The sequence below is a fragment of the Ipomoea nil genome, unplaced genomic scaffold (genome assembly GCF_001879475.1).
Source record: "Ipomoea nil cultivar Tokyo-kokei standard unplaced genomic scaffold, Asagao_1.1 scaffold2779, whole genome shotgun sequence".
Taxonomy (NCBI): Eukaryota; Viridiplantae; Streptophyta; class Magnoliopsida; order Solanales; family Convolvulaceae; genus Ipomoea; species Ipomoea nil.
This window is the reverse complement of record NW_017619207.1, coordinates 1,405,389-1,417,668: the sequence shown is the minus strand read 5'-3', so window position 1 is coordinate 1,417,668 and position 12,280 is coordinate 1,405,389. Positions and strand designations below refer to the sequence as shown.

The following is a 12,280-nucleotide window of genomic DNA, read 5'->3' as shown; positions in this document are numbered from 1 at the left end:
CCAAAGAAATGACTAACTTGCTCACAACCATATAAAATGGAATGAAGTGGTTACTTTATTTCCGAAAATAATCCAATTCGAACTAAAAATCTTAGCCATCCATCCTCGAAATCCAATGTCTAATATTAGTCAATAATTTTTATATGAGAGAGTGCTCTTATATGAACGCAAATATATGAATTCTGATAATATATGTCTAGTTTTTCACATAAATTAGGGAGAACATGTTGTTAACATCTTCTTTTATATTCATGCTAAAAATATAGAATATAAGTTTACAAAATATCTCGTATCATTACTATCATGAAACTCAAGCACCTTATTTATGTCCTCTTAAATCACAACATTTTTTTTTTTATTGTCGACTTATATACAAATCTTATGGCATATTATTAATTTTGCAGAAAAATAAATCACTTATTTTTCAAAAAATATTTCAGAATTGTTTAAACAAAATGATGGCATACAAAACACAACTTATATTCTCAATATGCAAAAAGAAGAAAAAAGAATCGATGGACACGATTTTTTTATTCCGATGGTGGGGTACAATACTACAATATAACTAAAGCAGAAGTTTATAATCACTATTGTAAAAAAAAAAAAAAAAAATATTAATCACTAAAAAGTAAAAAAAAAAAATCACAAAAATTACATAATTAACTAAATATGATTTTTTTTTTTTATTTGTAACAATCAACGTATTGTAAAATTTCTCTATAATTAATATACGTATTAATGTATCTCAAATGTGTGATAATATTAATAAGAATAATACAAAATATTTATTATTGTTTATCAGAACCGGTAAAGGGGCCATGTCTAATATCCGGTGACTATGTGATTGTTGAGCGAAGGCCGATAAAGCATCTAAGGGTCAAGTCCAGCACTCAACCTGTCTCGAACAATGTGATGACGGTCTATAAATAAGAAAATAAGTTACATCTTGGCTACAAGCTATAAGTTTAGGCATGAGTGGTAAGTATTTGATCTTAACAATTATGAAAATTGCGTAATATATTATGTTAATTACAAGATAAAATGTAACTTTCACCAACATTTATTTTGATGGGGGCAGAATCAAATATATGCAGCGTGGTTCACAGTTTGTGTACTTTTGGTGCTTTCCCTTTAAGAAGCAAAAGTCGGAAAGTCACCGACCGTCGATTGAAAGTGAAAGATAAGTACAGTATTAGATTGAAGCATATCTGTTCACAAAAGTCAAAATGTTACTGCAATTTCTTCTGCACCTACAAACCATGATTGGTAATGATGAAAATTGCCATATTAATTATTATTCAATTCAAGTATTCAACTTCACTTCACTCCATATATTGTATGATACCAACACAATAAAAATGTCCAAATTAATAACTTAACATGGAAACATTCCATTAATCCTATCTTATTTTTAATAATATTATGTCAGGGTAAGGGTTGTCTCTACTTGTTGGTTGTGCTCACTTCTTGTCTTAAGTTATAATTGACGTTGTAATTTTTTTTTTCTAACAAAATATTAGGGACGAAATTTACAACGTTAGTTATAATTAAGGACGAAAAGTGAGTGACCTGTAAAAAAGATGAAATTTGCAATGTCAGTTATAAATAAGAGACAAGAAATGAACACAACCAACAAGTAAGGACGAATCGTAATAGTAGTAGTTCTATGAGGGTAAAATTATCCTACCAAGTGAGCAAAGAGAACTTTTTCCATGAAAAACAAAATATATCTTGATGGAGCAAAGAAAACTTTTTCTTTCCTTTGAAAAATAAATTTCATGAGAAAATAAATTTTTTCTCAAATTTTAAGAAATTGATTTCTTTGGAAGGGTTTTTATGTGTTCATTTTACATTTTTCTATCCCAAGCCAAATGGGATTAATCTCATATAATTCCAAAGAGGGAGTAGGATCATATTTCATGAATTCTAGTCTCGAGAGCAACTGACCGACTACAATTCAAGAATATCCCATGCCTAATATAAAAACATGTTTTTCCTAAAAAATTTAACCAAATGGGCCATTAGTTTAGCAAGAATTCCCAGTTTTGCTTTTACCCAGAATCTGATATGCTGCCAGATCAAGCAAGCATCAAAGAAAGCAGAAAAAGAAGAAAAAAAAAATCACAAAGAAGCTGACACCAATCCAAGACTTGAATTCAAATGTTAGATTCCTTCTGTTGGGACATATTTTTTTTTTCTCTTACATAATGAAGCAATTGCCCTAGTCCTAGCTGAAATCAAATCAGATAAGGAACCCTGACAAAGCAAAAGTGTCTGTACCAATGGAAAATTACATGGATGGATGGATTTCAATCCTCCTACTACACCTACCCCTATTTTTGTGTTAATTAAACAACATTTGAATGAGCAGCCAAGTTAAATAGCAATTTACCTTTCCATCTTCACTTCTTCGTGGAATGCCCAGTCTTCCGCTTGTGGCGACTGAAATCAGACACGAACCTAAACGTCTGGCCGCAGCCAGCCTCAGCACAAACATAAGGACGAGCACCGGTGTGAACTCTAATGTGTTCGGTTCGAGCCCATGCCCACTTGAATGTCATCTTGCACCCTTTCCATGGACATTTCAAGGGGCGGTCATCCATGTGGACACGACGATGTTGCACCAAGTACTTGTGGGAAAAGAACTTCTTCCCACACCCCTTTACTGGGCATATGTTCTTTTTGTGCATTACAAGTTCTTGCTTTGAGTCGAAACTCATCACACAACCTTCCAGGTCACATGGATATTCTCCTTCCTCATCCCGAGCCTTCACACTGTTGGCTGGACCCTTATTTGGAACGCCCTTTTTATGACCGTTATTACTAATTGGAGGATTCTTCACTGCTGGAGCTTTCTTTGGGTTGCTGCTATTACCAGCTGGAACCTTCATGACGGGGCCGCCACCGCCACTGCCTTTCTTTGCCTTCTTATTCTCCTGTTGCTTTGGATTCTTAGGCTCGGGCTTCTTTAACGCTGATTTTGCTTTGATTGGTTTAGTTTCCAACTGTTGTTTAGCTGGTTTAGTTTCCAACTGTTGTTTAGCTGGTTTCGGGGCTCTTCTTCTCAGCCGTGTGCTAGGCCCACCTTCTACCTCATCTTCGGAAACAAAGTCGACTCCTCCTTTGTTCTTCTTGTCACTGTCCTTTTGAGGTTCATCTGCTGCCTCTCGCTTAATTCGCTTGTTTCTAAGATTAGTTTTCGGTTTCTGTTGAGAGAAACCAACAGATGAAGTTTCATCGGGATCATCATCAGTCTTGATAGATTTGGAGTTTGCGGGAGGCCTACTTTCTGTTACAGACTTCCGCTTTTTTCCAGTCCTGCAAACTGGAGTGGCTGTTTCAGTAGTCTGGTTACACTCCAAAGACCTCATAGGCGGCTTTCCATCGGGATTGAACCGAGCAGCAGAAGCATTTCTTCGTATCTCTGGTTCATCAGAAACCCTCTCGGCAAGAAGAGAATGAACCTGGTTAGACATCCAGACTCTCCCGCACCATTTTCCAGCAACAACTATTCTCTTATGCTTCCCGGGAACCTTCGTATTGTTTTCCGACGATGTAGGAGAACCACCTGGAGAACTGCATCCAAACGCATTGTAAATCACGGAGTTGTAAGGCATCTGCTTACGGTAGAGAGTTGAGCGACTAAGATTGACACTGTAGAAGAGATTGATGCCCAATTTCACAGCCCAGTCCCCATTCCCGTGTATTGCTTCTTCACTATCTAAAGCTGACCGGATGAGTTTCTCATCCTCTTTAGTGGCTTCCTGGAACAAAATCTCATTCCACGGATGATCACTTCCAGACTCTTTGGCTATTTTTTTCGCTTGAGCTTCTAGTTTTGGATAATCTGTACATATTTTTTAAAGAGTGTAAGATATGTGCCTTCAAAAATAAAAAATCAAGCATTTAATAATATATCCTAAAACTTCCAGACAGTACAACTACAAATGCATGCTGACCTTCCCTTATTTTCTTCTGGGTTTGGAAAAAACATAAAGATCAGATTGTTTTAAATCTATACAAAAAAAAAAAAAACCATATATTAAGACTCCTAACCTTTCCCCTTCTCATCAGCTCATCTTGGGCGGGGTTGGGGATAGTGGATCAAAAAAGAACATAATGATCTCATCTAATACCTACCTACCGGACTGGCTATCTAATCTTATGTTCAACCCTGTTGCAAATCAAATCCGAGTTTGGTACAACATCACCACTACTCGTAATGTCACAATGCAACAGTAGGCTTTATAATACGTATATAACAGTAAATGAGCTAGAAATTGACGGTTTAATCATCGATTATAATGTAAATGTCACCTAGAAGCATCCTCGTCAATTGTCTTCTATATTTTTTCTTTTGTGGCGACAATTTATTTCACTTTTGGCATTCATATAATATAGATTTATGTTCTTGTCATCAGCCAATAAATGTTAATGAAACTTTATCAACACCCCCCTCCCTCCCCAAAAAGAAAATCTGTCTCAATATAATATTTCTAGATTTTGCAAAGAGATTATTAAGACAGAGTTGCAAAAGCAGATTGGACAAAAACAAAGTCGGGAAAAAGGTTTGCTATATATAGCAAGCAAAGCAGAGCTAAATTTGAAATCTGAGCTTACCAGGATGACAGAGAAGATAAATGTGAGCCCCACCGATCAACTGGAGTTCTTTTTCCACTTCAACAGCATGTTGGAGACAGAAAACGTGCATTCTGGAAGAATCTTCATCGCCAAAGGGGACGACGAGAGCATTCTTGACAGCTCTTTCTGGCGGCTTTTGGGCAGACGGAACACAGCTTGGCACAGCTCGTCTATCTTGCAAACCACATGACAGTATTGATGTACGATTAGCGGTTTCTGAATCAACAGAATAGTCAAAACTGGAACGATTTCCACCGGCACGTTGAGCTCGTCTCTGTCTGTGATCTGCATAAGGGTCAATAACAAGCTGGAGAGGTATCTCATCCTCAGGTGAACAAACCATAGATCTGCCTTCACTATCCTTGACAGAAACATCTGCTTCAGCCTCAGAGTCGGAAGAATCACCGTAAGTTGAAGCCAACAGACCAAGGGAAGAACTCACTTTGTGAGTTCTACTAGTGGAAACCACTCCTACACTTTCATCGCTTAATTGACTAGTAGGTTTTATGGAGACATCAAACAAACTATCCGGTGGCCTCCTTACCATCAACCCTACAAGTCAACATTACAAGTTCAAATGAATTAATATGCAGGTAGTCAGTTGAAGCAGATGAATTCATGCATCTACATATAATAATAAATAAAGAGCAAATACCAATTCTGGTCCTATGAGTATTAGCAAAATGACAGTTTTGGTCCACAGTTTAATTCCTATCAATTTTCATCCACGACTATTGTTTTAGTGTCAATTTTCATCCACAACTATTGTTTTAGTGCTAAAATTCATCACGCCAGTCACCCCTCCGGGAATCTGAAATTATTAAGGGTATTTTCATCCTTTCATAATTAAGATCCCAATTTGAGCATGAATAAAGGGATTTTAGCCATAAAATCCCAATTTGCCGTTCTCCTCCTAATCCTTCTTCTCCTTCTTATTCCTTTAAGAAGTATGAGGAAGAGAACGACGAATTGGGAACTTAGGGCTTAAATCCCTTTATTCATGTTCGAATTGGGATCCTAATTATGAAAGGACAAAAATACTCTTGTATTTTTCTCTTCCTCATACGTCAAATACTCAGATTACAATGTAAGACAAAGTTGAGTGTGACAATCAATATTGGATGGGAAAAAATTTCCATTCTTGTACCAAATTATTTGTGCAATCCAAATAAGCCAATGATAATCAAACTTGTGTTATGTGTGCTCTCCTAGAGATACCATCCATACCACACATCTTATGCAACAAGTTTCCGTTTAATTAAATCCACAACAAAAGTAATTACACACTAAGGATACCTGAAGATGAACCTAACATGGTAACATTTGTATCTGCATCCACAGCCATGGTCCCACACCCAGCTTCTCTCCATTGACTGAAACTAGCATAATCAGTTGACATCAGGCAACGAGCAGCTGCTTTTGTCGGTTGAACAATGGCAACACAATTGTAACAAAGTATACCACAAGTTACACATGAAAATAGTCCATTCTCCGATGACCTATCACAGTTATAAGCTCTTTCACTAGCTGTATTCATGTTCCCATTAGCATGAACAATGGCCGATGAAACATTAGAGTCTCTGCCCGAATTAGGAAGCCTACTACTTTCACATAATGGAGAAGATTTTCCTTTATTTGAACATACTCCTGGTATTTGTTTCATTCCCTGTTTTCTTCCTATCAATGGATTGTCAAGATCTAAATCTTTTCCAGTTTCCACCACGTCATCTGGACAGTCTACGCTGGAGAACAGCCCAGGCTTTAACTTAAACTGGGATCCTTGAAAATTTGCAGGAATAAAATTTTCAGTAGAATTCCTCGGAAGAAGTATAACTGAAGATCCTCTTCCAAGCATGTGAAGAAGAGAATTATTTTGCTCCAAATCCTGAACAAAAAAGTCCTTGACCAGTGCTTCTCCTTCATCCTTCTTCTTGTCCTTCAGCCTGGAACTCCTTGGTTCTGTTCGAATGTTCTTCGACATCCTGAAGCAGAAGATTGAAGCAACTAAGAAACATATTGCATAAGTGTATGTATTCACACCCAACTCAGATTTTCATATGGAAAACAGAAAGTATTGCCGATATCTTCTTAAAAAAAGTACTCCATATAAAATAAATCAGTCTTATTGGAACTACATAAAAATGTGGTACTCATAGTTGTCAGAATCCTTGTTAGCAGTCCTCGTTATCCAGATAAGGTCATTACTTTATGCAGTTTTATGTGCAGAATCCTAGTATGGTGTGGCATAGTATAATGGAAGCACCGAAGCAGGTAGCAAATGCAAGGAAAAGGCAAAAAATGTGAAATGCTTATTAAGCTTGCATCAAGTAGGGTTATCAAGAAGAATAGAGCAGCCACGAAATCTTTGAAAGAAAACTTTAAAAAGCTAAAAGATACTTCAAAATCCTTTAGTAATGTGAACAACAATTTTAATTAAAGAAACTTTAAAGTGAAACCAATGTTTTAAGAAGACTAATGTTCTGTCAAACTACACATATTTGGAAAGAGAGACCATTATGATCAAAGAGTAGTTTTTTTTTTTTTTTTTTTGAAACAGATCAAAGAGTAGTTTAAGATTGATGAACATGGAAAAAAATAATATTGTTGATGGAAGAGCAAAAAATAAATGGAAAGTATTGCAAAAGAAAACTCTGATGCAATCTAACTCAGACAGTGGCACGCCAAAAGGAAAATTACAAGAGAACCAGAAGCCAAGCAGCTAAAAGCATCTGATATAGGATAAAGAGATTATTGCACAAAGCAGGTCAGAATATTATGTCTCTTCTATTCTGATCAGTTTGAATAGAAATACGTAGTGCTTGTCCAGTTATAATGAAACATCCATGTTAGCGTAGTAGGTTAAATATAGAACAAGCAGCATTCTGAGATGGTGTACTAGGAGGTGACACCCTTTAGCCACTTGAGCCAGGGGTCATTGGCTCTATACGTCAATAACTACCAACGTTAAAGCATTCACGTGGTATGGCAAACAAGGGAATTTACATATAGTCAGAAAACAAACCTTGAACAGAATGAAAGTGCTAGATCATAGAGCAACTGGAAGTGTGAGACCATTGGAGGGTAATTAATTGATGCCCTACGGATTGCAGCATCTTTTGCAACCCTCAACCATCCAGGAGTAGCAATATTAGAGGCCTCCCCACAGTTAAACCCTAAGTTTTCAAATTGACATTACCAAAACATAATCAATTTACTCCCTCAAATTACTTGGTGACACCTATTGAAAAGCACAATAAAGTGATAAACTATGCAATCCATAACAAGGCAATAATCTTACCATGGCTAAACCCTGAGTGATAAGCTCTTGGAAAGGTGACAACAAATTCTCCAACATCTTGCACCAACCTGAGTACCAAATAAAGCAGGATTGTCAGAGTCTCTTGTGGTAACAATTAAAATATTATATATTAACTTCAGATGACAAAACCCGAATTACCTAGAGTGTTTCTAGAACAAGAACTCTCTTGCAAATGATAACAATCTGAATTACCTATAGCTCCTCTAGAACAAGAACTCTCTTGCAAATGATAATTCCAACAACTACATAGCTACTCTGAGGTTTTGATCTAAATGATACTACTGCTTCAAGGTTGCATCCCCATCAATGTTGTCATAGCAGATTATTCATAGTTTGAAGAAGTAGATGTCATTATATTACAGTATATGTGTGTGTATAAAACTATAAAATAAATATTAGTATGTATATGCATGTATGTATGTATACTCTGTACACTAGTATTAGTACCTTAGTTGTATAATTGACTACACTTATGCTCCATCATATCAATATAGAAACAAGATAAACAGCAGGCAAACATGGTAAAAATACACTGCACCTCAGTGAACCAAATTCAATTTTAGATTGTACCAGATCAATATTTTACCTGCAGCATGGAACACCAGCATTAAGCAGTACTTCTGGCGACATGACAGTGGTCTTCTCACCAAGGGTAGCAAAAGTAACTGGACAAAATGCATATTAAAAAAGTTAATTCAAAAAGCATATATAGAAACATAATCTAATGGTAAAATGGGCATCATTACTTAAATAACAAAAGCTCAATAATTCAACATTGCCAAAGCCAGCAATAGTAAGAAGAGTTTAAAACTTTTAATCACAAGGCAGCCAGAAAATAAAATAAAGATTGCATATGCATAGCCCTAAGCTTCATTTCCAATTCCTAATTTCCACTATGGACTTAATTGCCCGTTAAAAGTTCAACAAGTTTCATTCATGTTGGAGGTCCATACCCCCAAGCCTCACATTTGGTGGAAGATCTGAAGCGGAAAAATAAGTCATAGCAAGTAAGAGTGAAGCAATATGAACTTTGGGGAAGCCTCGGTCCAACCACAGAGACATTTACCAAAATTTCCAATAGTGGAAATAATTCTATGTCATGTCCCAATCATAAAGGAACAATATGGACTAGAAACTGAAACTGAACCCTAATCTGAAAGTATTCAAACATACAAAACATGTGCCAATTCTTCATCCAGTTCAAAACCCAAAACAAATTAAAACAACAAAAAACCATTAGTGACTTAGATTTATAGTGACGTTTAGGGGTTTAAAAATTTTAACTATCAAAAAATAACAAAAGGTTGTGTCAAAATCTAAATAGAAATCAACAATCTGCATTGACCCTAAAGGGTGAACTTTAGTTAAATTTTTAGGTTACCAGAAATCACGCTGGTACGATTAACTTGATAGCAACCACTAATCAATACATTTATACCATTGCCACCACCGACTCGCATTATTAGTATTTGGAAAATTCTACCATGTCAATCGATATGGTTACTCTTTATACAAGGTACCACCCCAAAGTGAATTGTAAAGACATTGAGTTTGTCCGGGCACAACCTCTTATAAAGTCAATGCCTTTCTAAAGCTAAGAGAAGCTAAGAGGCACGGCGCTAATCAACACCGTAGCCTTTCCCTTACTATTTATATGAAGACAGAAACTGTTTATTTTATTACTTCCTATTCCATTTTACCTATTATGCCTACTATTTGTTGGTAAACCCAACTATTCTTTCTTTGTTTATATTCTTCAACATTTTTTAATAATTTTTAAATTCGTCTTTTTAATTTAATAGTACTTTTTATAGTTTCTAAATATATAAATTTTATTTACTAACACTAAACTAAATATTAAAAAAAATTAAATTATAACTTGTGTCAAATACTCAACGAGACAAGACATAAATTTGGACAGAGGGAGTATTAAAAAGCAACTAAATTTGAATATATTTTCTAGTTTTCCCATGGAAAATGATAACTTTAGAAAACTATAAATAGAGGATGGACAACATATTTTGTAACTAAACAAGCCCACAAGCTTTTGCATGCTCCCTTTTTGCTTAAAATATTTGTTCAAACCAAAATTTCCATCTAACACAGACCTAAACTTTGTTAAAAAAAAAAAAATTTTGATATCACTAGCTAGCACCTAACTCAGCATCATCTGAATGAACACAGAGAAGTGGAATGCTCCCTATTAAACCAACAAAGTTGTATAACAATGCAGGCAGGCAAGCATATTCTACCACTTGAGAGGGTATAGTTTGTTCTGTATTAGTAAAAAAAAAAAAAAAAAAAAAAGGCAGGGGAAAGTGTTGACTACTGTGGACTATGCAAAGAAAAACAGGGGGGAGGGGGGAAGAAGTTAGTTAGTTAACAATTAACAATTTAACATAGCTTTTGGAAAGAAAGAAAGAAACATGAAAGACTGAAGCTTTTGGAAAGCTCACCAAGAGGATTGATCTCTCCTCCATAGCCCTGAAGGCGAATGACCTCCTCAAATGCAACGGCAGCATCTCGGGGAACACCATACCAGGTCTTCCCTGCACCCATATGGAGGTAATTCAAGCTATGCAAGTCATGATCCTCAACATGCCAAGCAAACCAACTGAACATCATAGCAATGTAGACCATAGGCGAAGTAACGCCGGGTATCTCTTCCTTCATAAATTTGAGGAGAGAGCCTTTGGCCCTGGATACCCCTCTCATATTCCACTCTGTCTCCGCCACAGTGGCCGCCCCTTCCCCAACAGAATCCGCTTTCTTCGGCGCAAAAGCCGACCCGGGAATATCGTTGGCGTATTCCACGGAGAACGGCTTGTCCACCGTGGCCTTCCAGTAGAGCGACTCGACCTCCAGAGGCGACACCCCCTTCTTGAAGCTCTTTTTTAAGTAATTCTTCTCGAACCCTTTGGCTTTGGCCTCGAATTGCTGGAGCGTATAGTTCTCCCCGCTCTGCCACACCGGTTTCTGCACCGGGCGGTGGCGCCTGGGGCAGAACCCGATCTGCTGCTGCCGGGTAGTGAATGTGGGGCCCGTGGAGCGAGGCCGCGCCGCCAGCGACTTGTTGAGGTTAGCAATGGCGGTTTTCTTCGGCGGCATCCCCACTGGGGGCACGATTTTGCAGATTCCATACTTGGAAGCTTCGCCCTCGATCTTGAAAATGTAGGCAATGGGATCTTGGAACTCCTCTAGGGTTGGGTGGTACTCTGGAGCCACTGGTAGGGTTTTCAGCCAAGAGAGAACCTCCACCCCACTGCTACCCTCGCCCATTAGGTCAAACAGCTCACATACGCATACACATATAAATATATGTATATATTCCTGTATGTATTTTCAGAGATCTGAAAAGGGTCACCGTCACTGCTAGATAAGCATAGCTTTAGAGAGAGAGTGAGTTAGAGAGAGAGATGGGCTATAGAGATTCTTGCTCTACTCTACTCTAATCAATCATTTTCCTTTCTATAGGAAATTCAAAGCCAAGATGATAAAGTTTATGCGAAATTATATAAATATTTATATATATTGATAGATAGATAGATACAAAGATACATATATATGTATATTGCTCTGTTTTGTTGTTTGTGCCCAAAAAAAAACAGAGGAGAGAAAGGGGCAGAGCAGAGGTTGTGAGGTAAGATGTGTGAGTGGAACATGTGAGTGGGGTTTTATTTGGGTTTGTAGCAGAGATTAAACAATATGAAAATGACTCTGCTTTTTTTTGCTTAATCCATTGTTTTGCCGTTCATGGTAAAATTAAATACAAATTCACCTTTTCAAATTTATTTGATTATATATATATATATATATATATATATATATATATATATATATATATATATATATATATATATTCGATTATAACAGTTTTTTTTTTGTTTAAACAGTAAACCACAAGGTGCTCTGAGAGACACTATCTGGATTATCCGAGAAATCGTCCTTACAAAGAAGTTCAATTGTCACTTGAGCCACCCATTTGTATCATAGCAGTTTACCATTTGAATATTTTGTAAAAGTCATTTAGTTAGCAAAAATAATGGGATAGGTAATAACTATACGGGTTTTTCTTGTAAATTTGGTGTCGGATAGAGACTAGGTATAGTGGTTTAGACAATATGAATGTTTTTTTATGCTATGAGGAGTTTCGGCGCAAAAGGCTACTTTTTCTAGGGTCTTCTCTGATATACCACAAAAGTAAAGAGAGATATAGGTAAGGGTTTAGTAGAGTAGTGATATATGTATGATTCAATTAGAACTTTTTTCAAATAGAGCATAAGTTGTAAGAGCATCCTCATTAATTTGAGAATTTTTTTT

General features: G+C 36.6%; 1 protein-coding gene across 2 annotated transcripts; it reads right to left on the bottom strand.

Annotated features, from left to right (window-relative positions):
* Positions 1-2,133: 2,133 nt before the first annotated feature.
* On the bottom strand, positions 2,134-11,604 carry LOC109157361 (lysine-specific demethylase REF6). 2 transcript variants are annotated; one of them, XM_019305260.1, is made up of 8 exons: positions 10,417-11,604; positions 8,547-8,625; positions 7,940-8,007; positions 7,664-7,814; positions 5,938-6,623; positions 4,902-5,193; positions 4,621-4,865; positions 2,134-3,847 (listed from the first exon to the last, which is right to left on the bottom strand). In XM_019305260.1, exons 1-8 carry the CDS (start codon positions 11,237-11,239, stop codon positions 2,403-2,405), a joined length of 3,789 nt encoding a protein of 1,262 aa, XP_019160805.1. In that variant the 5' UTR covers positions 11,240-11,604; the 3' UTR covers positions 2,134-2,402. The 2 variants fall into 2 exon arrangements, with proteins under 2 accessions (XP_019160805.1, XP_019160804.1); XM_019305259.1 differs by having other exon boundaries at positions 4,621-5,193.
* Between the last annotated feature and the right edge of the window lie 676 nt (positions 11,605-12,280).

Excerpts from the sequence above, each read along its gene's own strand:
- LOC109157361 (XM_019305259.1), bottom strand. The coding sequence starts at position 11,239 with ATGGGCGAGGGTAGCAGTGGGGTGGAGGTTCTCTCTTGGCTGAAAACC. Across the intron at positions 8,626-10,416 it reads AGGAGAGATCAATCCTCTTG|TTACTTTTGCTACCCTTGGT; the intron begins GTGAGCTTTCCA and ends CATTTTGTCCAG. Across the intron at positions 5,194-5,937 it reads CATGTTAGGTTCATCTTCAG|GGTTGATGGTAAGGAGGCCA; the intron begins GTATCCTTAGTG and ends GTTGACTTGTAG.